The 25,012-nt window shown below is 41.3% G+C and overlaps 1 protein-coding gene across 1 annotated transcript in view; it reads left to right on the top strand.

The window, feature by feature from the left end:
- Window positions 1–878: 878 nt before the first annotated feature.
- Window positions 879–25,012, top strand: part of Gpr158 (G protein-coupled receptor 158) — a 345,101-nt gene continuing 320,967 nt past the window's right edge. Inside the window, exon 1 of the mRNA XM_005082690.4 lies at window positions 879–2,813. Within this exon, the coding sequence (XP_005082747.1) occupies window positions 1,912–2,813 (902 nt within the window). The 5' untranslated portion in view covers window positions 879–1,911. The remainder of the gene's footprint in view (window positions 2,814–25,012) is intronic.

Below are 25,012 nucleotides of genomic sequence, written 5' to 3'. Positions count from 1 at the left end.
TTAAGAGGTGGGACCCAGTAGAAGGCTATTGGTTTATGGAAGACTTTACTGTTTACTAATGGATTAATGCTGCAGACTGAAAGTGGGTAGGGTTTTGAGGGACAAGGTTGTCCTAAAAAGTCAGTTTGGTCCTTCCCTTGATATTTGCTTCTTATGGTGCCAAATGACTTCTCTGTCCCTCTTCAATATGCTCCTGGGCATCATACGATCTTCCACTATCTTGGACTGCTATGAGTGACATTTTTGTGAGTTGGGGACTAAAATGAACCTGGGATTTTCTCTGTGTGTTGAGGAATTTAAAAGTGCAGATGCATACAGTAAAATAGGTCTCTGCACTATTTGTCTATTGTCAGAGTGTAGGAGACACTCTCAAAGGCCACAGGAGGCTTCAAGTAACACAGTCAGGTGGTTTAGGGGCCCTACCAATTATTTAAGGAGCTGGCACACTGATTCAGCCCTTCTCTGAAGTCTGAGCTGTTATTCATCAATTCCGGTAACTCATCAGCAGTGACTTTGTATCCCATACAATACAGATTCACTCTTCCTAGTCCTCATTCTCTCATAGTCTACCATATGTACTTCTTGGTCATGCTCCTTCTCTACACATCTTTATTTTCACAGGTTCTCTTCCATTCTGGCCCCGAAGAAGAGGTTCCTTAAATATGACATTTATTTTTCCTTGAAGCTCAGCCAGTAGATGTCTCCATTACTCTCTCACAGCTAAGACCATCCTCGGCAAGCCAGGTTTAATCATTTCCTTAACCGACAAGGAAGGGAATTTGATAATTTGCCTAAAAATGAGCAGATGCCGAGAAGGACACGTTTCCATCCTACGTTCCGTCCACCCCCCCCACCCCCAGTTTCAGTCAGAAATGAAAACTCCCTTCTCCCTCTTTTCCAGGCAAAAGAGAGGACTGTTTTAACTAAGCAAGCAAGATGCTAACAGCCTCCTTCTTCTTAGTACGTCCAAGTTTCCTTCTCTCTCAGCCACCAAAAGCGCCGCTTCTCCCCCTCCTTCCCTCCCACTCCTCGCCACCCCTGCAGGTTTCCGAGTCATCAGGGAACACGAGTGGGTGAAAGCACCCGCTCCACCGCCTCCTCCTCCGCCTCCTCGGTGCGCCTCGGGTTCAGCACTGGACAGCTCCCGCCCCAGCCAACAAATGGCAGTCAGCTGATTGACAGAGGCACCGACCAAACAGGGCACAAGACGACTTGAAGCCGCCCTACAAGGGTTTGGTTGCGGCCAAGCTGTCTCTTTAAACTGGTTTCAGCGGAGAGCAGGGAGAGGCAGCGGTGTGGTTTGTGGCCAAACCTAAAGGCTCCAGTTAACCAGCTGGCTGGCTGTCTGGACTCCAGAGACGCGAACGTCTTCAAAGAAAACCCTGGCTTCTTGGGACTCGCCGTTGCGCTCGCGGAGTGGGTTTGTGTGCGCCCTTCCATCTCGGGAAGAAGGGGTCCAGAACTGGGAGGCGGGAACGACCTGCCAAGGGTGAGATGATGGAGCAGCGTCTTCGGCGGCCGTGGTGGCAGCAGCAGCAGCAGCAGCAGCAGCTCTTGAACACACCTCAATGAGAGCGGCGGTGGAAGCGCTGAACAGAAAGACGTAAGCGGGCTAACTATAGCTGCCGGGGATGTAACCTGTTTGGCTCAAGGCTGCGAGGTGCGTAATCCCGACCCGACCCATTGTGGAGCGGGCGCAGCCAGCACTGCCACAGGTGATTTGGTCTGTTCTGGCAGCTGAGCCAGCTGGGCCAATTTCAAAACATTCTTATTTTAAAGTCCATCTGGACTGAGCGCCACCTGGAGAAGGAGGAAGACACCCCCATTCCCCAGTAAAAGTCTTACTGGTGATAAGGACCAAAATTTACAAAGTGACTCCTCCGGTTACCTCCTCTCTTCTGTGCTAGACAGATGGGAGCCATGACTTACTCTTCACTCCTCTGCCTCCTGCTCGTTCATCTGGGATTGGGAGCGGTTGGCGCCAGCCTCGACCTTCCGGGACAGCAGGATTCCTCTCCAGAGAGGACCCTTAGGGGGAAGCAGCATGACCAGCAGTTGGCGCAAGCCTCTGCCCAGGACCCCTCAACTCCCTGGAGCCGCTCCACTGACGGCACCATCTTGGCACAGAAACTAGCCGAGGAGGTGCCCATGGACGTGGTCTCTTACCTCTACACTGGGGACTTCCACAAGCTGAAGCGAGCCAACTGCTCAGGCCGCTATGAGTTGGCAGGCCTGCCTGGGAAGTCACCGGCCCTAGCCAGCTCCCATCCCGCCTTGCACGGGGCGCTGGACACTCTGACACACGCCACCAACTTCCTCAACATGATGCTGCAGAGCAATAAGTCTCGGGAGCAGACTGTGCAGGATGACCTGCAGTGGTACCAGGCTCTCGTGCGGAGTCTCCTGGAGGGTGAGCCCAGCATCTCCCGGGCTGCCATCACCTTCAGCACTGAGTCGCTGTCCACGTCTGCCCCGCAGGTCTTCCTCCAGGCCACCCGCGAGGAGAGTCGCATCCTGCTCCAGGACCTATCCTCCTCCGCTCACCACCTGGCCAATGCCAGTCTGGAGACTGAGTGGTTCCATGGGCTTCGGCGAAAGTGGAGGCCCCACTTGCACCGCCGCGGCTCCAATCAGGGGCCACGGGGCCTGGGTCACAGCTGGCGGCGTAGGGATGGGCTCAGCGGAGACAGGAGTCACGTAAAGTGGTCTCCACCTTATCTGGAGTGCGAGAACGGGAGTTACAAGCCGGGATGGTTGGTCACTCTCTCCGCTGCCTTCTATGGGCTTCAGCCTAACCTGGTCCCGGAATTCAGGTAGGAAGAGGGGGGAAAGGGCACAAGTAGAGTCTTCCTTTGGTTTTGCAGGTGGGCACTCTGGGAAAGCACACTGGCCTTTCGGTGATGCTTATGTCTCCAGCATTGGAACAGAGCCTCGGGCTGAAGCTGAAGGATGCCCAGGTGGGTTCATGCGGGGAGGGGTGGGGAGTGCTCGGGTCTGTCTGCTTCAGGTACTTATGGAAAGCTTTCCCCTAGTGTACAGGAAAGGTAACACTTGGCCTCATAGCACAAGGATGGTGTCCCAAACTTTTGGGTAGCTTGGGATGTGCCCATCAGGCAGAGTGGAGAACATCAGATGAGAGGAAGGAAAAAGTGAAACGAGCTGCAGGGAGTGAGAATTCCTTGGATCTGCCACTTTGGGGTAGCCTCTGTCCACTTCCTATGAGTGTAGTCTGGAGCGCAAGCCTGCTGTAAGTTAGCTACCAGAGCCTGTAATTAACCCTGTGCCATCCCCTGGGCAGTTCTGACCAGTCAGCACTGAGTCACTCCGGCAGCAGAGCTGTCTCCAGGATCCAGACTTGGCAGTTTGGTCAGAGCGCTCCTATTGGCTTCCCCCCTCTCCTAGTCATCAGCTTTTCTTCCCTGGTGTCTTCCTCCTCCTGTTCTTTGTTAGGCGCATCTGAGGGTTCTCCACTAGAGTCAGGGATGGAGGAATCAGTTCTACCCAAACAGAAATCTGGGAAGAAACTTCAGCATATCTCTCTGTATGGCATTGGAGGAAAGCTAGCATTTGCAAATTAGCACTGTTGTCCCTCAACCTCATGGTGAGGAACTTGTAGAAGCAGCCTTTTAGGAATGGATGTAAGGCAGGAACAGAAAGGAGAGAGGTGAAACTCCAGAGATGGTTGTGGAGAGAACTGCAGATGGACAGGATCTCACAAAGGCCTCTGATGGGAAACCCTGGAAAGAGAAGGGGATTGGAGTTCCTTTTATTCATTGTTTATTTAACCTTTTGGGGATTTGGAAAAATTGAGAAAATGGTGTGTGTATGTGTGTGTGTGTGTGTGTGTGTGTGTGTTATTTTATTTACTTTTGCTTTAGTAAAAACAAAAAGCAGGACAGGGTTTTGGCATGCTAAAATATACAAAATATGGGCTATCAGTGAGCGCAGGAAGCTTGTCTTGGCATTGCCATTTACTGTAGAACTGCCTTAGATGTGTTGTTTAACCTCTTTGGACCTCAGGTACTTATCTACCAAGTGAGAGAATTGAAATGATTGCCTCTAGAGAATCATACAGTCACAAAATTCTGTAGCCTCTACTGCCAGCAACACTTGAAAGGGCATAAATGAAGAATTCCCTTTCTTTGATTCTACATTACCCCCCCCCCCATTGTGTTTATGGCTTTTTGAAAGGTCTTAAACTGCAACAACTTCCCCACTTCAGGATAATCTCATTTCCTCCAGACTCTCTCAGGATCCTCTTAGTAAGAGCTCAGACCAGCTTTGAATCCTTGCCACACCATTTTCCCTGAAGAGAGCTCGGCAGATGCTGTCTACAGCCAACAAACCATGGCCTTTAGATGATCCCTTTCAGAGAGTCTCAGGATCAACCTCTCTTTCCATTCTCTTCTCATCTTTCTCCCCTTCTCCTCTCCCTGCCCCCTCCCCTCTCACTCACCTATTCCTCGATGTTAGGTTCTGTGTTAACTGCTTGCTAGGATCATCTCAACTTTTCGCAGCAGTCTCCTGAATTGTGTGTTATTGTTTTCTCTAATTTTTAGTAAAGGAATCTGAAACACAGAGTTATGTTTCATGGTTGATTGCACAGATATTAGACAGAAGAGCCAAGGTAGCTAATGCAATATTTCCAGGGGTCAGATGTGGGACCAGGAGGAAGACCGTTTGGTTTTGGAACTGTTTCTCCTTTCTTTTCCTCTTCCCCTCCTCATTCTCATTCTGTTTCCTTTTGTCTGTCACTTTTACTCATTTCTACCCCTCCCTCACATGTTGGGGATGTAACCTGGGGTACAACACATGCTAGCCAAGGGTTCGACTACTGATTCATACCACCAGCCCCTAGAATCTTTTTTCATGATCAAAAAATATATGTTGTCTCAATGTACTCAGTGCTTTCAGCAAGCCAAGGGGGGGGGGGGAAGGCTGAAGATGTAAAAGGGTCCAGGCTTGTGAGAACTGCATGTTCCTTAACTATGTCCAGTAAAAGTTTGTTTCTTTGAGTGCTTTCATAGTCACCAGTGGCATTCTTCAGCTAAAGTACAGAGCCTGGCTGCCTACAGAAGCTGCTGTGACTTCATAGTTCCACAAAGAGGAGAATCCTGTGACACCACCTACTCCATAGGTGTAGTACCCCACCCTTCAGACCTATGTTGAAGATGGAAAGAGATGCTCTTTGTAGAAACTAGAAGAACTAGTCAAGGGATTAGATGGTTCTACCTGTCGTCTTTCAAGAACATGGAACTACACTAGAGATGGGACTTATCCAAAAGTCATGCCTGCAGTTTGTAGCCATAGGCTTCCTTTTACAGTTTAGAAGCACAATTAGATACATCTAAGGCATGTTTATGCAGCTCCATGCATTGAAGCTGGAGTAGAATGGGAACTCCTTTTGCTAAATACATGCATAAACATCTTTCTGGTAATGGCTAGAATTGATCAGTACCCAGGACTGGTACAATGTATTTAAATCATTATTGCATAATAAATGCAAGTGAGCTCCTTCGGGGTTTATATTTTTTTGTAGTTGTTTTGTACTGAATGTTAAACCCAGGGACTTTCATGTAAAGTGCTTTACCACTGAGGTATACTCCTGTCCAGGGAATTTTCACCTTCTTGATGAGATGAAAGGAATTCAGGACTAATTTGGTTTTATCCTATTTTTTTTCAGTTGTGGAAATTGAGACACAAAGAACTAAAGACATTTCTCAGAAGTGGTACAGTTCTTCTGTGGCAGTTCAGAATGGATGGGGTCATTGTTTGTTGAGTACTTACTATAGGTTGTTGCTATATCAAAACCACTGCATTGCTTCTTAAATCTCTTTAGTACTTACAATGTCAAAAACGTGAGTAACCTATTCAAGCTATGAGCTGCTCATTAAGGTCAAATCTAATTTCTACCACCCACACATGATGCTTGTTTAGTCTCTGAGTTAACATACAATGCTCGCAACCTTTTCATTCCCCCATTGTTGATTTCACATGTTTTATTGTTTGTTTAAAAGATAGTATTTGCGGGAGTTAATATATTTGCCATGAATGAGTGATATACATTTATTCTTGTTGCTAGTCATGCAATAAAGTGTACTGTGTAATGAGAAGAATGCTGCAATAAAGTTAGCACTTCACCTCAGTTCCCACTTTTGTCTCTAGTTGGGCTATATCACCTGTCTGGGAGCTAGTTTTTACATAATTAAAATGGGTATAATGATTTTCAGGTACCTCTATACATCTGTGATGGTAGTTCTTAAGTGGCTTATCTAAACAATGGACAAGCAGTTTTGGAAGCTGGATAATATAAATAAATTCAGGACTTGGAGAAGTGATTTTGCCATGTCATGGCCATTTGCTCATATAGCACACATAGAAAATCCAATCAATGTGTACAATGTTAAGAGTGTAAACTAATGGAAAGGAAAACTCCACTTCAAAATAAGACCAAGTGTGATTTGAGTTTCCTAGTCTTGAAAGAATTCTGAAATATATTGAAACCCAGTATCAAGTTGTTCAACATCTTTCTAACCCTAAAGTCTCCATCTATCTAGTATAGACTTCCCAAAAATTAGCAATGTTTTCACATTTTGGGGCTTTACAGAGCTCTAGTTTCAATTTACCACTGTAGTTGTCTGTAAACTATTTAGGGGAAGTATTTTTTGTGGTCCCAGAGAATCTTGCCATCTTCTAGAAAGTGTTTGGATGCAGAAGTGGGACATTCTGCTAAATAAATTGCAAGAGTGAATGCTCTTATAATTTCCTATGCTCTAGAGAGGGAGCTAGGCCCCTTCAGACACCGATTTTACAGCCTTAGCTTCTGCAGGAGCCAAGGGTTATTTTTAACTTCAGAAAGGTTCTGTGGCCTAGACAGTGTCTAGGTTTAAAGGCTCTCATTTTCACTCTCCAGTGTGATTAAATGTGACACACACTGCATTTTATGGTTATAATTTAATGTCCCAGCATACCAAGAAGTATGTTGTTGATGTGATTTTGTGCTTAGTTGGTCAGTAGCATCAGAGCCTGATCTGTTTTCTTTCTTCAGTTCTAGTTTGGGGTGGGAAAGGATAGTCAAGCTGAATACAGCACACTGGAATGCTGAAACCTCTGGCAGCTTGAAGGTTGTTATGTACAATTGGGAAGTTTACTGGTCCTGGGGTTATGCTTCAGAGAGTTTGAAGCCAATAGTTATTGAGCTTTTCCTCAGCCGGGCAATGGCACATGTAGCAGGGAAGCTTGTTGTGTTTGTATTTTAGCCTTATCTGCCTTTTAGCTTTTTGTAACAATTAATTTCTATGTGCAATGTCTACTTTGATGGGGCACTTGTTCATTTAACTAGAGTTTACTCCTATAGGAAAAATCTTGATCTATAGAAACATTTAGGTGGATGGCTGTTCAATGAAATACATTTTTTTAGTTGGAAGATGATTAATGATTTAGGCTAGAAGTCTTTTACAGCCCTTCTCACTTCACTTCCTAAAATGCCAAGTCTAGTACAGGGATGGTGATGAAATTGCTTATTTATGCCTTAGACTATTACAGTGCCTCAAAGCAATCACAGGATGTCTCTAATTTATTAGAGTTGATTTTATGGAAAATACACACTTGCTGATACAGAATCTGACCTCAATATTAGAAAATTTAACCTATCTTTTTTGTTCAAAAAGGGAAGTCTCTCTCTTCCCATACTACCTCAACATTCATGCAGTGTGTGTCACATTCAGTCACATTGGAGAGTGAAAATGAGAGCCTTTAAACCTAGACACCTGGCAACCTTGTTTCTTATCTAAATTTAAACTGGAAAATAAAATAAAAAAAGGAAAAAAAAAAGAAAACCCATTTCAAAATAAACTAAGCCAGTTGTTTCTTACCCATTGCAAGCTTTATTGGGGAAATGGAAGGGAGTGGGAAAGGGAAGGGAGAGAGAAAGACAGAGACAGAGACCTGCCTCTCCAGAGAAACAGTGGAAAGAGAGCAGGAGTGGGTGGGGCTTGTCTTTTAAAGGGACCTTGCATCTGTGTACAGTCAGGGTACTGCTTGCTATGAGCAGCGGAGTGACCACTGTGCCTCTGCCAGGTCTCCAAGGGGCAGGGATGGTAACAGTAATTTGCTTGGATGGTAACAGTAATGCCTGTTATAATTTGCCCTCCCTTAAAAATATAACTAAAGCAAAGCAGCATAATTTTAATGTTTTCCTAATTATCAAAACACAGAGTACCCATAGCTTAAAAGAAACTGTGGTTTCATAAATTTAACCTTTTTTTAACCATTTATACTTCATGTGAGTATTGTATTATTATGCAAAGGCATACACACAGTAATGTGACACATGACTCTTATTTGGGAGAGGAAAAGATGTGCCAGTAAAGAACTATGAAGTCTATCATTTCTAAGAAGTTTCGTTCTCACTTTTTAAATGTTTCTTAAACCAAAATGAATTTTACAATTAGGGGGCCTATCATTTTCAGTTGATATTCATTTTTTTGTTTGTACATAGTAAAAAAAACACTGCATATAAGAATCAAAGGTATTACCTCTGATGAACTGTGATACTGTGTAAGGGGAAAATACATTCCAAGTTCTCTCAAAAGATAGAGTTCTATCATCATTGGTATAAAACTATGCATGTATGCAACATGAAGCGCAGCTCTTCCTCAGCAGAAGAATGTCATATATCTTCATCATAATTTGTTTAGAATGATGAGTCAGGACCTAGAGAGATGGTTCAGCACCAGTGCATACATTGCTCTTGCAGAGGAATGGGGTCTAATTCTCAGCACAATGGCCAGTAATTCCAGCTCCAGGGGACCTAACACCCTCTTTTGACCTCTGTGGGCACTGCACTCTTGTGAACATATATACATGGTTACAAAGCAACAATGATGAGTTACACTAAAATATGTAACCACATTTTCATTCTCACATATATGAAGTCTGTTACATACTGGACCAGAAACTATAGAAACTTTCAGAATAGGATAGGGAAGTAGGATAAAAATCTCTCCCATGCCACCTGGCCAAAAATTTCATTCACACCATGGGAAAATGCCATAAACACTGAGGAGAAAAAAATGACCACCAAGAGACTAGGTTGGAGGGAACAGGAATATCTAAAGTGTTTTTCTAAAGTGTTTCACTTTTTTCATAGTGTGTGTATATGTGGAAATAAAAATTTCTTGCTTAGCAACATAATGAGTTTTGGTCATTGGGAATAAAACATAATTCCTGTAGAGATGACTATATGCCCTTTATTTTTGCTTCTCAGTTGCCTAGTATAGATTAAAGAGTTTAGCTTTTCAAATATTTTGTGCCTCAGCCTGCTGTGTAGATCAGGATTTCTTGGTCCTGGCACCATTGAAGTTTTGGGCCATTTAATTCTTTGCTATAGGGCTTGTTTAATTGATTTTTAAGTCTTTAGCAGTACTTCCTATCTTACCTATTAGACACAGGGACAGACACCCTAGGTTGACAAAGTGCCTATTTGAAAGGCATCAGTATAGAGGAATCAGTACAACATAAGACATCCTACGCTATCCTAAGGTTGTACTTTTTAAAAAAAGGAGTCTTCTTATATGTGTACACAAATAAACACAGGTGTGCATGTACATGTACATGGTTATATATGTGCATTCAGAGATACATAGATTTCTTTAGGCTAAATTTTTACTTACTCAATTAAAACAAAAGATTATAGGAGAACATGAATTAAAATTTGATGATCAATTAAGGACCAATGTACACTTATATAATCCCAGGGCTCAGACTGTCTCAAAGAGTCCTGACAGAGCATTTCCCACTAAAAGGTGTAATTTGAGTGATAGTGTAAGAGTATTTGGGTGAATAGAGAACTGGGACACAGAGGGGGAGGGAGGAGGGAAGGCGAGGGAGATGGACAACTGGAGATGAATAAGCAGATGGAAAATGATCATGATGAGCCATGATGGGGTATTGTTTGATTGAGAAATCTCATATTTGGATGAAACTATATTTTCTTCCCTAGAAGGCAGTGGAGGAAGCAAGTCCTGGAGATTTCATCATCATAAAGATAAGTTGACCATGCTTTCATTTCAGAATTTCGTTTCAGGAAGTTAGAGCTATTATTAGGCTAACACAGAACTTATCTCATTAAAGGAGCATTAATATCTTATAATAGTTAGCAAATGGTCCAGACAAGAGCTGCCAGTCAGTGGTAGAGCTGTTGCCTCGTATGTTCAATGACCTGAATTTGACCTCCAGAACTGTCATGTGTATGGTCCTGTAATTGTTTGTCTCCTAAGGGAACTCTTCAGACAGCCTGTATTCTAGGTGTATGAGGACGCTTTGTACCCCTGTATCCAGTGCCTCTTACAGATGCTTTGCATATTTCAGAGACACAACATGGAATAGTGTCTAGGAGGAAGGATTGGGGATTACAAACCTCAGTTTGAATCCAGGAGTTTTCAGTTCTTCACTTCTGTGTGACTTTGGGCAGGTTATACAGTCCCTCTGTGGTTCAGTTCCCTTATGTAAAAGGTTTAGGAGGTAGGACATCCCTGTTGTTGCAAAGAATGAATAATCATGTATGTATGTATGTATGTATGTATGTATGTATGTATGTATGTGTGTATGTATGTATGATCTATCTATTGTCAATGATCTTTCTATCATCTATCTAATTTAGGAATTTCTGTTTGTATTATTATTCGTTTTTAAGATAATAGTTTAGATTGTATTTCATGCACTAGGTAGAGCTGTAGGGAATATATGATGGCAAACAAAATCCTGATCTCACTGACATTTTGGAGGCATGAGGGTACACAGTTAGCAAACTAACAAAATTAAAATAATAACTCTTGATAAAGACAAGTACCATGAGGAAACAGTCCCCTGACACAGATTCAGGTCATTATACATTGTACATGGGCTCAGGTACATTATACATTCCACCACTGGCTGGCTCCCTGATCCAAAGGAAAGGAACAGGGGAATGTGATTAAGAATGTATTGAAGCATCATCAGTTTGTAGTAGACTCAAGTTCTACCTACTGTTGAGGTTCTGTGTGTGCATGAATTCAACTTTGTCTAATTCTTTTTCTACACCTGTTAATACAAATAAGTTCCTCCTCTCCTGTATGCTGTTACTGAAAAAAAAGAATGTCTGGATGGTAAAGTGGGATCTACAAAAAAAAAAAAAGGGCCAGGAAAAAGTATTGTTGAAGAGATGAGTGTAACTGAGAAAGGAGAGGGAGGCGGTGATGCTGCTCAAGAGAAGGAACACAAACTCTCAGTGTTGTTTGTCCAAGAGTGAGTCTGACTTACCCAGAGTTTTGATATCTTCTGTGCTAAACTAAGGGTCCAATCTAAGATGTAATCCTAAACAAAGGCCATCCTCTTTATACTTGAACAACACAGCAAATATGGTAACAAAAAGGAATGAAGAACTTCTGTCTTAAGCTTTTCTAGGAGACTCATAAGGGAGAATTATTTTTCTGTCCTTATTGACTGAGAACATCATACAAAGCCACAATCAGATCTTGTCACTCTATGCTCATATGTTGCTTACAACATAGGGTATAGGAGGATCAAAGGTCATGCTTTCAATGCCTTGCTGCTTCCAGGGAATGGTCTTACATCTGGTTACTACCTCTCCTTCCCACCCCTTCTCTTTCTCTCATCTAGCATTGTTTTGAGTCAGAGACATGAATGGGCCACAAAGGAAAAAATAGGGAACATGGCAAAAATCGAAGTTGTGCCTTCTTCTAGCTGAGTTCGTAGTTACGAATTACACTGGAAGTCCAAAGCACAGTGAGATTGATTACAATGTTTTTCCTAGAAGTCCATTAAGTATGAACAGCTTGAGTATACAGCATGTAAGCAGAATGAGTACATAGTTATAAATGATCTCAAAGCACATTATTAACTTGGTTACAGGTTGGGTGAAAGTTTGATTTGTAAAGACAAGCTCCTAATAGCCTTTTCTCTCTCTCTCACACACACACACACAAAACACCAGCTTTCCTCCTGTTCTCCAAGCACTTCTGCTTTGTCCTGTCTGAGGACCTTAGCTGTTGCTACTCTACCTCTGGAACTGCATGTTCCAAGGTTGGTTCCTTGTGCGAATGTAGGTATGTGGATAGCATGGCACAGGATGATGGGAAGGTACACAAATTGTTTCATGAAGGGACACAGTGTTGGAGTAGTGATGCACAGACATATAAAATCTTATAGAAGGCTCAGATCACAGAAAGCAGTAGAAAAATCCTGAATTGTCATGAATGCAGGCCTTTTCTCTTCAAGATTGCTGGAAGGCTGCAGTGGCTGGAGTGAATGTTACCTAACAAGCTGGTGATTTTTGCTAATCTATGGAGCCAGCCTCCATCTGAGTACCCCTACATCCTGAGCATTGTCTCTTAGTAAATAGAACCCATTCTTATGAAAAGGGTCCCATGTATTTTGAATCTCCCACACCAATAGCATCCATTCTTATGCTTATAACAAGTCCTTCCTCCCTACCGCTTATCCTGAGCATTGTGTATCAGGCATCCTGGACTTATTTTTATTGTAAAGGTCACAGGTGCTTTGCTACAGAGATGCACTTTTCAAGGGAGTTTTGATGTAGCCATCCCTGAAGCTTTGGCATGGTAACTGTTACATGGAGACTTTCCCCGAAACTTTTACTATATTTAAACATATAAGAAAAATAAACTGAAAGGTCAGACTCTGGAAGTTTTTGATCCAGTGCCTGCTAAAGGGGTACTGACCCAAGTTTCTCTCTTCACATTACAGGGATCATTTCCCTGCTGACCATGACACTTGTAGGGACACCAGCAATGAAAGACATAAACTGTTTCTGTTTTCTATATTCTTGAACCTGAATGTGGGCGTTAGACAATTTGAAATGTCTACATTCCTAAGGTAGGAATTAAAACTATAATTGCTACTAAAACTTGGGCTCATTTGTTGCTCCCAGGCTGAAGCCTGTAAGATACAACACAAGAGGATACAAGAAGGGGTTCAGACACAGGGCAAGGCTGGGATGATGTCTTGCAGGTCCCTGACTGCCTTCCAAGTGGCTCTTCTGATCACTGGATTGGCTGTTGAGATGGCATCTAAGATGCTGAGTTCAGAGGCTGCTTGAAGAACAGCTGATGAGAGGCAGAGAGTCCTGAAGCATGACCATGAGCCTTTGAAACATGACTTTGGAGGTAGAGTCAGAAAAAGAGGTATAGATAGATATGTTTATCGTGGTTGATATCAGTGAAATTTGGCTTCCTTTTTTGGGGCTTTGAGTTTCATTAATAAAAGAATTTAACTTAGATGAACCCAACTCAAAGCTGAAGGAAAATTTCATTTGAGCTTGAAAGAAAACCCCCAGATCAGGCAAGCTGTAACTCTCAGCATCTGCCTGGATAAGGATAGAAGAGAGAAAGGAAAACAACAGTAGCCTGCTGTTTGAATTGCCACATGGCAGCAGGCAGCCACATGGTGGAGAGGAGGCTTTAGAGAGAAAATATGGATGCCCAGAGTATCAGAAGAAAGCATATTTAAGTTCTGGACAGTATGCAAAATAAAAAGACAGGACAAAGAAAAGAGAATAGTTGTAAAGTTTTGAGTAAGAACTCAGAAACATGGGCATACCCAACAAACATCATGGCAACCTCATGGTGACTTGTAGAGACTGTAGTGGTGGGTGGTCTTCTGGGAAGGAAAAATACAGTAACTATTAGAGGAATAATAATTCTACCCATCTCTTTAACATGGCCTGAAGGGAACACATCTTCCCAGGGATGCTCATAAGGGGTGGTTCCTTAGACAGCTCATTGACTGTCCAATTGGAATGTTAGGTCTCCACCCAGGCCCAAAAATTCTATTCTCTTGACCTGGAGTTTTCCCTTAATGGGACATTATTGGTATTCTAACATGAATGTTAATAATAGGAAATTGAAATCATAGGTTTTAGGAGTAAACCTTCATTAAAATTTTTTTCATTGTGAAAAGTTGGGTTGGTTTCTTTGTACTTCCCCTTGCCCTCTCCATTGCTTTGTTAACTATGTTTTTAAAATATTTCCAATGGGTTACTTTGGATTTTGCATCTATATACAAAATATGTACTATATTTTAGTATCTTCTGCTGTTTTCTTTCCTTGGACTCCTACTCTTATTTATTCTGATAATCTTATATAATTAACATGGCTCTTTTATAAACATCTTCCAACTTTAATTTTGACAATTTTATACATACACATAATATATTGTGATCATATTTGCACCTGCATCTCCCCTGCCTTCTATTGACCCCCATTCTTCTTCTTGGGAAGATCTGTCCTGCTTTCATGTCTTTTTCTGTGTATACAGATCTTGTGCAGTTAATCAGCAAAAGCTGTTGTGTATTCATGATTATGATGACCGTATCCAGAGAGTAGCATTTTGAAGAACTCTTCCCCTTCTTCCAGCTCTTACAGTTTTTCTGCTCCCTACTCCACCTTGCTTCCTGGGCCTTGGGGAAGGGTATAGATGTCCTATTTAGGGTCAAGTACTGAACAGTTACTTAATTCACAACATGTCGACCAGTTGTGAATGTCTGCATTAACCGTTACCTTCCACAAAAATAAGCTTCCATGATCAAGGCTGAGAACACTAGCCAGCATCATATTTTTGTAGTAAAAAAATTGCGTGCTTCATTTTGTTGCCTCTAAGAACTGACACTTGGGCTATTTAAATAATTATCTAAAGTTCTAGTGGGTCATCATTTTCTGAGATAACCCACTGAAAACAACACTACATTTAGTTTGTATAAAATGTATCAAGACTTCCTCTTCTAGAAACTCACCATGCAGCCAAGGCCTGCAGTTACTCCAAGATCTTCCTGCCTCAGCCTCTGGAGTGCTGGGATTATTGGCCCATGTCACTAAACCCAGGGATTCCTTAAACTGCCTTCTGTTTCATAGTAAAGATACAGAAAGGTATTATGTGACTTACTTCTAACCAAATCTAGCCTCTTAAACCCTAGTTTAGTTTGTATTGATGACAGTCTTGCTTTAGGTATTCTGTAGAGTGAATTATGGGAATCCTTTCAAAATATTGACCTTTTGTTTTTCCCCCAAAACTATCCTATTATTTCTGTATTTCTCCCCCTACCGTGAAGCATACTCTTGAATATGCCCTCTCTCCATCCCCAGAAAGGATGTGCTGAAGGCAAAATTTCTGGTCTTTCTATGTCTGAGACTGTCTTTGTCTTCATGTATGATTGATTAACAGAGTATAGAAACAGAGGTTCAAAAAATCACCTTGCTTTCCAAATTTAAAGGCATTGTTATGCCCCTTTGTTATTCACTGCTTCCCCTAAAAGCTTTAGTGCTAACGGAAAAGGTTATAGTGATATTCATATAACTAACTTAAGGACACACACACACACACACACACACACACACACACACACACACACACACACTTTTCCTTTTCCTCATGGAAACTTTGAAGGTCTCCTCTTTTCCCGGGTTCAGAATATTAGCGCTGATGCCCTCGGATACGGTTTTTCTCATGCATTGGCTTCACTACTTAGTGAAACACAGCTTACGGTGTTGTCTGCCATTAGTTTTCTCTTTCTGTAACTCCTGTCACTTGTGCATTTGGCCTTCTGGCTTCACTCCTGTATTTCCTGTATTCTTTTCATTTACTTATTTTAAAATTAGCTTACAGAGCAACAGTTTTCCTCACAGTATTTTCATAAGAGGTGAGGTATTGGCTCCTCTCCACCTGCCCATCTAGCTTCATTCCCCCATTTCTTCCCTACCTTGCTTCCAAGACTCCCTTTCCCACTTTAGTATCTCGTGTGCCCTATTGTCTTCCTGGCCTTATGTTTGTTTCTCTCATGCACTTTCTAGTCTCTGGTTTCTACCACATTTATACACCTCTATCTGCACATACTATACAATGAGATGCTAGAGGCTGCTCATGAGAGAAAACACATGGATTTTGTGTTTCTAATCCTGGGTTATCACACTTAACATAACAAAAACTAGCGACAGAGTAGCAGCCTACAGAATGGGAGAAAATGTTTGCCAATTGTCTTTCAAGCAACTGGTTAATATCTAGAATCTATGAAGAATTGCAAGAATGAAATATCACTCCACAGCTCCCAATCAACAAATGGGTCAATGCACTGAACAGATCATTCTCAAAGGAAGAAATACAAAAAGGCCAATAAGTATTTAAAACAGTATCCCATGTCCCTAGCCAGCTGAGGAATGTGAATTAAAACTATGTTGAGAGTCCCTCTCACCGCAGTCAGAATGACTACTATCAAGAAAGCAAAGGATAGGAGAGGAGGAAGCGCAGAAGGGAGGGCCTCATACTCTGTTGGGAGGGAAACTTGTGCCAGCACAGTGGAGATCAGCATGGGGGCTTCTCTGCAAATTTACACTCAAACTACCGTTCAAGCCCTGTACTTTTAAAACACATTTGTTTATTCAGTGTGTGTGTGTATGTGTGTGTGTGTGTGTGTGCGCGCGCGTGCATGGAGAGGTCAGATGATAACTTGCAGGAACTGAGTCTCTCCTTCCACCAGGTGGGTCCTGGGCTTTGATCTCAGGTCATTAGGTTTGGAAGTTGGTGGTTTTGCCAACTGAGCCATCTTTCTAGCCCAGTATTTGTGTTTCTAAGTGATGCTGTCAATTCTATTTCATTTTTCTTCACATTTTGTGAGATTTCATTTTTGTTACATTATGTCATCTTCATTTTCATATCACTTTTAGTGTTCATGAACACTTTCTTCTGTCCAATTATTTCTTTTTCACTACTGTATGTTCATTCTCTTAAACCCTCTCGAGACTGGTAATTAGTATGTCTATAATTTCTCTGTTCCCCAGATAATCACTGTTCCTCCTAACTTCTGATGATCAGCTTGTTCTGGTCTATTCCTCCCCTTCCTGTTTCTGGATTTTCTGAAAGATAGTCCTTACCTGGTCAGTAAGGATGTGATTGAACTTGATCAACTTGGATGGAATGCATTCTTGGGGCAGATGGGTAACTGAGCTCCTAGTGTGCTGCTTCTTGAATGTCAGATTTCATTCCCTCTAGGGATTTTGAAGAGGAAGTTGGCAATTTCTCTCTACTTAGTCCTTTATCCTGGGAGAACTAAAAGTCATGTTAGGGGCTTTGGCTCCTCGAAAGCATTTCTTTCAACATCTGTATTGAAGTTCTTAGTTTTTAATTCGGGAATGAATGCATCAGTGCACAGACACAGAGAAGCTGTGCCAACCCAAGTCACTGTTCAAATACCCTTTAATTTATGACTTTATTTGTGCCTTAGTTTCCACTCCCCTCTTGACACTTGATGATTTTGAGTTTAAACTCTGCCAGATCATTTGGATTAGGAGTTTCTGGGCATCCTAAGCTTAATGATTCATCATTAACATAGTCCTGGAGGAACCTGTCACATCTGGGTGCTAATGTTTTTACCCACTGTGTTTATTCCATCTTGTACTTAATTATTGCCATTAAAGTTAGATGTAGGAGGAGGATACAGAAAAACACATGCTCAACTCATCAACTTGAACAAGAACTCCAGCTTCGGCCTTTTGACCGTATGCTACCAGTATGACATCACATTCTGCTCTTTCACATACAGTATTGGAAAAGCTAGTTTCCCTTAACTGCTTTATTTTAAGGAAGGATAACATCAATCACTTATTTCACAATACAAGTTGGGGAGAATAATATCAAATACAGTTTCAGTGATGATGTCCTTAATGATGTCTTGCATAATATCTAATACATACTAAGAATATTCAAATAATAAGTGCACTTCAGGGCTCACAAATAGGTAATAGACATTCAGTTTACAGTTGGGGATTTAATCCAAACTTCTCATTTTAAAATCTACTGGGAAATAATTGTTGCTGGCCTTACTTTCTGTTATTACATATGGACCCAGAAGTGTTTATTCACACACTACATCTCTTATTGTGAAAAGCTACCCTGTAAAACTGACCTCACATATATATAAAGAAACAAAGAAACGCAATGAGGAATTTAAAATCTGTACATGTTATCAGCTGTGTAATTTGACCTTAATACCTATATGACTAAATGAGAGAGAGAAAGAGAGAGAGAAAATAAGAAAGCAAAAATACCTAAATATGCATTTGCTTAGATATTGCTAACATTCACAAAAATGGCAAGTTTAACTAAACCACCATGAAATTTCAAGTTGAGATATTATGCATTTTAAGATAGATTACTGTATTTGCCAACAAACTACATCTTGGTCCTTGTGTTTTCCTCTTCATAACTCAAAAATCTTACTTTGGACATATTATTTAACTTTTCTGGACCTTCTTTTCCTCATTCATGAAACGAAAATTGTCTTCCCTCATAGGACTACTTGAATGAAGCAAGTTAGTGGAAGCGACTTCTCCACACCCAGTGATAAGTGGCCACAACCATAGACATGCTATAAAGAACACTGGAGGTGTGTTTGTTAAACCATAGCTCAGAGTTATTTCTGGGAAAATAACCACAAAACCAAGCATTAGTCAGCTCCCTCTGTAAAGGCAGCAGACTCAAAATATCTTTTCACCAGACAATCATCTATTATCAGACAGCAGAGCAAAGCAATTTTAAAAGATGCACCACATTTAGCTTTGAGAGTGTCATCCACAGACATCCCCAAATGCAGATTATATTTGTGGATGCAGGCTTGATATCTGCTTATACCTGAGCTGAGCTGACTTCATTTTATATTTATTGGCTCTCATTAACATTGAACAAGTTATCTTTCTCTTCTACGTAAAATGGACAGAGCTTCCTAAGGAAGCCTTGACCTGATTGTCAGATAGACTTCCCAGAACACGAAACTAGGCAGATGGGGGATGCGTGTGCTATGGAAAGTGTTGGCAAGCTTCTCCGGACATATCTGCTGCAAAATGATGTGGGGGAGGAGAACATTTTTTTTTGGCTTTGTGAAAGAGTGCTGTGTAATTCTTCTAGAGATTGAGGAGGAAATGGAGTCTTTCATATTGCATCACCATGACAGTATCAAATCATGATTTGAACAATGGACAGTCACACTGTTGGGAATAAGATTTAAGCTAAATTCTGACTTTACTTGGGCAAGCTATTTTATTATTATTACTACATAATTGTCTAGAGAAAATAACTTTAAATAGCTCTATTTTCCCCTTTTTTAAATTTAAATTAGAAACAAGCTTGGTTTACATGTCAATCCCAGATCAGTTCCCTCTCCCTCCCCTCCTCCCCTGTACCCCACCAACCCCTAATCCCATCCCCTTTCTGCTCTCCAGGGAGGGTGAGGCCTTCCATGAGGGACCTTCAAGGTCTGTCACAACATTTGGAGCAGGACCTAGGCCCTCTCCTGTGTGTCTAGACTGCGAGAGTATCCCCTTATGTGGAATGGGCTCCCAAATCCATTCATATACTAGGGATAAATATTGATCCACTACCAGAGGCTCCATAGATTGCTCAGGCCTTCTAACTGACACCCACATTCAGGAGGTCTGGGTCAGTCCTATGAAGGTTTCCCAGCTATCAGTCTGGGGCCCATGAGCTCACCCTTGTTCAGGTCAGCTGTTTCTATGGGTTTCTCAGCTAGGTCTTGACTCCTTTGCTCATCACACCTCCCTGTCTGCAACTGGATTCCAGGAATTCAGTTCAGTGTTTAGCTGTGGGTATCTGCTTCTGCTTCTATCAGCTACAGGATGAAGGCTCTAGGATGGCATATAAGGTAGTCATCAATCTCATTATTGGGGAAGAGCATTTAAGGTAGCCTCTCCACTATTGTTTAGATTGTTAGTTGGTGTCATCATTGTAGATCTCTAGACATTTCGCTGGTGCCAGATTTCTCTTTAAACCTATAATGGCTCCCTCTATCATGGCACCTCTTTTCTTGTTCTCCTGTATTTTTCTCCCAACTCAATCTTCCTGCTCCCTCATGTCTTCCTCTTCCCTCCTTTTCTCCCCTTCTTTTTCTCCTAACTTCCTCTCCCCATCCCCATGCTCCCAATTAGCTCAGGAGATCTTGTCCCTTTCCCCTTCTCCAGGGGACCATGTATGTCACTCTTAGGGTCCTCCTTGTTTCCTAGATTCTCTACTGGTGTGCATTGTAGGCTGGTAATCCTTTGCTTTATGCCTAAAATCCATATATGAGTGAGTACATACCATGTCCTACCCCCACTCAAAGAAGAGGTGAGTGTGGGCCCCTGTCTCAGGCCCGACTTCTGCTTGCCCTCTTTAGGATCTCCTGGCCAGAGTCTAGGAAGTCTACACCAGCAAAATCTGATCATCCCAACACAGATGAAGCAGAAGAGAATGACCTTAAAAACAACTTCATGAAGATGATAGAGACCCTAAAAAAAGAAATGAGAAAATCTTTTCTTTAAAGAAATAGCTCTTAAATTTAGTATTTTAAATAAGCAGGTATGCTTGTATAGTTGTTTGTTAACTGTTGTAGAGATGGAGGAGGCAGGGGCTGGAGAGATGGCTCAGCCGTTAAAAGGCTAGGCTCACAACCAAAAATATAAGAGATGGAGGAGGCAGAGATGAACTTCCAGTCTTCTGGACTGTAATAATGGGCCACTGCACAATGAGATGACAATGACTATTTACCTTGGCATTGGCAATCAATGTACCCAACTGTACATAGTTGTCAGAAGGTCCACAGTTGTATTAATGTTATTATTAACACAGCATTGTTTGTCCACACAGGTCCAGTTGAGAATTAGTTGAGGCTTAGCATCACAATGACAAAGCAATATCTGCCACTGTGTCACTATTTTCTTCTGTCTCATCTATTTTAAGAGAGCATGCTGAAAGTACTTCTAATCAAGTCACTGAGTCTACTCACTTGCTCCCTTGCCTTGATAGTCACCAAATGGGCTTGGTTGATAGATGGAAGAGATTCACTCTGGGACAAAAACATATTCTTACAAATTCAAAATCTTAAGTGATAATAAAGATGACAGCAAAATGATAGCTAAAAGAGTTTAGGATATCATAAATTTTCTACTCTAAAGTGCCCATAAAGAGCAAAATATATATTGTTCAGTGTATGTTGAAACCTCTTTTTTATTGTAAAAATATATGGCTACTTAGAAATTATAGAAAAGAATGTTTAACCAAAAGAAAAAAATATCTTGATCACTCTCACTGGTCTTAGTGGTAAGAGGTCATCACTGATACATTTTGGTATGCATGTTTTACTGCAATATTATATGTACTATAATATTCTAGTTTTCTGTAAATGCACATCAAATGTCACGTACAGTGCTTGGATTTGTATTTCTAACTCTTCAGATCTCATGCAGCACTATTGTTAATGGCTGCATACTATGTACATGGATCCTAGCTCTACTAAGAATATAGACTTGGTTTCACAACATATTTTCCAGAGTAGAACAATTAACAGACAATTTGCAAAGGTGCTATGCAAATCCTATCCAGACTTTACTTACAGAAGAAGTCAGGATTTTTCATTTGGGGTATGTCCAGCAACATCCAGGCTTCTCCCAACACATCCCTCTTACTGTATAAATATTTGATTGTTACATCAAGACTTCTAGACAGATCTTTTTTCCTTACTGTTGTTCTACTATTAAATTTGGGTCATTTTGTTTTATGATATTAAATCATAAGATAGAGGTTTTTTGCTACTAGCTTGACTTTATATAATTATTTTTAAAGAATCATAGGTTTCTGCGTTGGCAGAAAACGCAGGTTTTGGTTCTTAGAGGAAGTGGTATCTCCATCTGTAGGATTTTGACAGATTCAGATGGTTGTATGAGAACTAATTTTTCTGGTCCTGTTCTCTGGAAATCATTAGCTGCTCTGTGTGTGCGCGTGCATGCGTGCGTGTGTGCGTGTGCATGTGCGTGTGTGTGCGTGTGTGTGTGTGTGTGTGAGACGTGGAAGCCAGAGACCTATGTTGGATGTCTTCCTCTATTACTCTCCACCTTAGTGTTTTGAGACAGGGTCTCTCACTGAATTTGGAGCTTTTGGCCAGGGAGCTCCAGGCATCCTCTCATCTTCACCTCTCCAGCACTAGTATTAAAGTTGTGCATTACTACACCTGGCCCTTTACACAAGGGTTGGAATTCCAAAGGCAGGTTCTCATGCTTCCATGGTAAACACTTCGCCAGCTGAGTCATCTTCCCAGACTCTCAGTTAGCTAAGCTACATTTGACATTATCTTACTTAGCTCTTTTAAGCTATGACTAAGACAAGCATATATTGCTGGCATATTAAATATGAAATTGGTAATAGGTACTAACAGTCCTTTGAAAACTAGAAAAACTATATAATTATGAGAATTAATTCAATTTGTGCATGTGACAGGGCTTTGTCATGTAGCTTTAGCTGTCTGTAATTCACTATGTAGTCCAGGCTGATCTTGACTTTGTGGTGGTACTTCTGTACTAGCTCCCAAGTATTGTTATTACCAAACCTGGCTAGAAATTTGAAATATAATCTTTAGTATGCAGTTCAATTGAGTGTTGCTTATAAACTATATTTACTTCATTTATTAGCCACAGAGCCTGTTTTTTGGCCAGGTCCTCATAACTATTATTGGTTTAGTTGGTTTTCCATTTTCTTGTATGCTGTTAGTAATGGCATTCAATTGTGCATCTCTGGTGATAGTTCAGAGATTATTTTTCCTAATTTTGCTTTAATATTAGCAGATGCTTTTACTAGAAATGGAAAATCTTGAAAAGAAACATTTCTGACTCTTAATTGCTATGTTATAATTGTAAGAGGAAAGGCAGGGAACAAGGCCTTCAGAAGTTAATTGGCAGCTGAAGAAGAAACAATTGCACCAAGGATGCTTTTGTGAAAAACAGCAAAATAGCTTCCTGTGTGCCCTGTACTTTTCTGCATGAACACAGGATGCTTTTACCATCCACCTAATCAGAAACACCAGTGTCTTCAGGAGAGGTTGTTCATTCTGCATGAAACATTCTCAGCCCCCTCTCCTCTACCTATGCATCGATCCATCCATCCATCTATCTATTCATCATCTATCCATCCATCCATCTATCTATCTATCATCTATCTTCCATCCTATCTATCTATCTATCTATCTATCTATCTATCTATCTATCATCTATCTACCCATCATCATCATCATCATCATCATCATCATCTCTCTCTCTCTCTCTCTCTCTCTCTCTCTCTGTGTATGTATCTAGCATCTGTCTCCTCTCTGTAGGAGTTAGAAGCAAAAACTAAAAGACAGTGATACTTTAAACCTATGTAGAGTGATGCTGGCAGCAAAAACATCTGAACACAGGGTGTTCTCTGAAAGGTATATCATTAGGCTTGGTTACCTTTACTCTGTACTGCCCATCCTGTTTCATCTTCATCTACTAGCGACTCTGCCTTTCTTCCTCCCAGAGTTCTTTCTGTTCAGAAGTCTCACCTATATCCCCTGCCTAGTTATAGGCCATTTAGCTTTTTATTAAACAAATCACAATGACACAGTGTAATCAAATATCTTGCAACAGGGAATGATTAAGATGTCAAATCAGATGTGCAGTTTTGAGTACCTCATCTAATACTATGAGAAGTCACTTAACTCCAAGGACTCTTACTTTTTAATCTGAGAAATGGAGGCACTATATACTTCTCAGATCAATGCTGTGAGGTTTTCTATACTGAAAACTGTTATATTTATGTTGCTTTATTGCCAACACTACTTTTGTTTTTAAGCTTTGGCTTCCAAGACATGTTTGGTGTCTCAACCCCTGGCCTTGTCCACACTGTGACTTGTGACAAGGGAAGTGCCTTATTCCCAAATAACCCAGATACCTGTATCATCAGCACTAAGGCTACACTTGGTAGAGATGTGCCAATGTTTTTTCTGTCATTAAGACCCCATGATTTTGCACTTTTTCCAATTGCAGGCTCGAGCTCTACAATGGTGAAGACACTGAGTATTTTTGTGAGCAACCACCACTTTGGATGAGAGGGTCTGGGCAGGGGACATGTCCAAAGATGAACTTAGGTAAAACTTAAAGTTACTGAAACATGAATCTAGACTCTCCTATAGTAACACAGTAGAAAAAAAGGATATTTCCTCTCCATTTCAAACAAATCCTTTCAGTGATTCTCTTATCATTTGCAGCTAACCTGGGAATTACATTACATGCGTGCTATTTTGTTTGCTAATTGTTCTAATCAAATGAAATATATACCATTATTTCTTATTTTTATTGACATAGTTCACTGTGTAGTTATCCTTTTTGAATATTGATATTTATTCTGCATAATTTCGGGCACATACTAGGAAGTCAATAAATATTACATTGTCTTGATGATATAAAACCCTTTTTCAAATCAGTCAGAAAACAAAAGCCCTCCAGCTCCTTCAAACAGTAAGGGATAGAGCAAGAAACTGATGTATTAGGCACCATGTGCTGCCATAACTAAAGAGACTGACTTTTTAAAAACAATTTTTAATTATATATTTAAATTAGAAACAAGTTTGCTTCCCATGTCAGTCCCAGCTCCCTGTCCTCCACGCCCACTCCCTCCCCCCAGCCCTCCAGCTCCCCACCCAATCCCCACTCCATTCCCCAGGGAGGGTAAGGCCCTCCATGGGTGATATCTAGAGTCTGTCATTTTGTTCTGGGGAGGCCCCAGGCCATCCCCAAAGTGTCCAGATTGAGAAAGCATCCCTCATTGTGGGATGGGTCCCCAAAGTCCATTTATGTTCTAATTAAATGTAATAGATACCATTATTTCTTAATTTTTATTGACATAGTTTACTGTATGGTTATCTTTTAATTAAATAATTAGCTGAAGTAGGGTCATTTTACATAGTTAGACTGGTCTCAAACAACCATCTCCTCCCTCAGCCTTCAAAATCCTTGGATTACAGACCTGTACTACCATGCCTAGCTTCAGCTTCTTCAAAACATCCATTCCTCTGCTGCTGCACAGCAGCATGTGTTATATGGCCCTGTGTGGTCATGAGGATGTCTTTGAAGAACAAAGTCAATAGTAGGGTTTTTGGTTC

Source organism: Mesocricetus auratus, unplaced genomic scaffold, assembly GCF_017639785.1.
Source record: "Mesocricetus auratus isolate SY011 unplaced genomic scaffold, BCM_Maur_2.0 Super-Scaffold_100013, whole genome shotgun sequence".
Lineage (NCBI taxonomy): Eukaryota > Metazoa > Chordata > Mammalia > Rodentia > Cricetidae > Mesocricetus > Mesocricetus auratus.
This window is presented reverse-complemented; position numbering and strand designations above follow the sequence as displayed.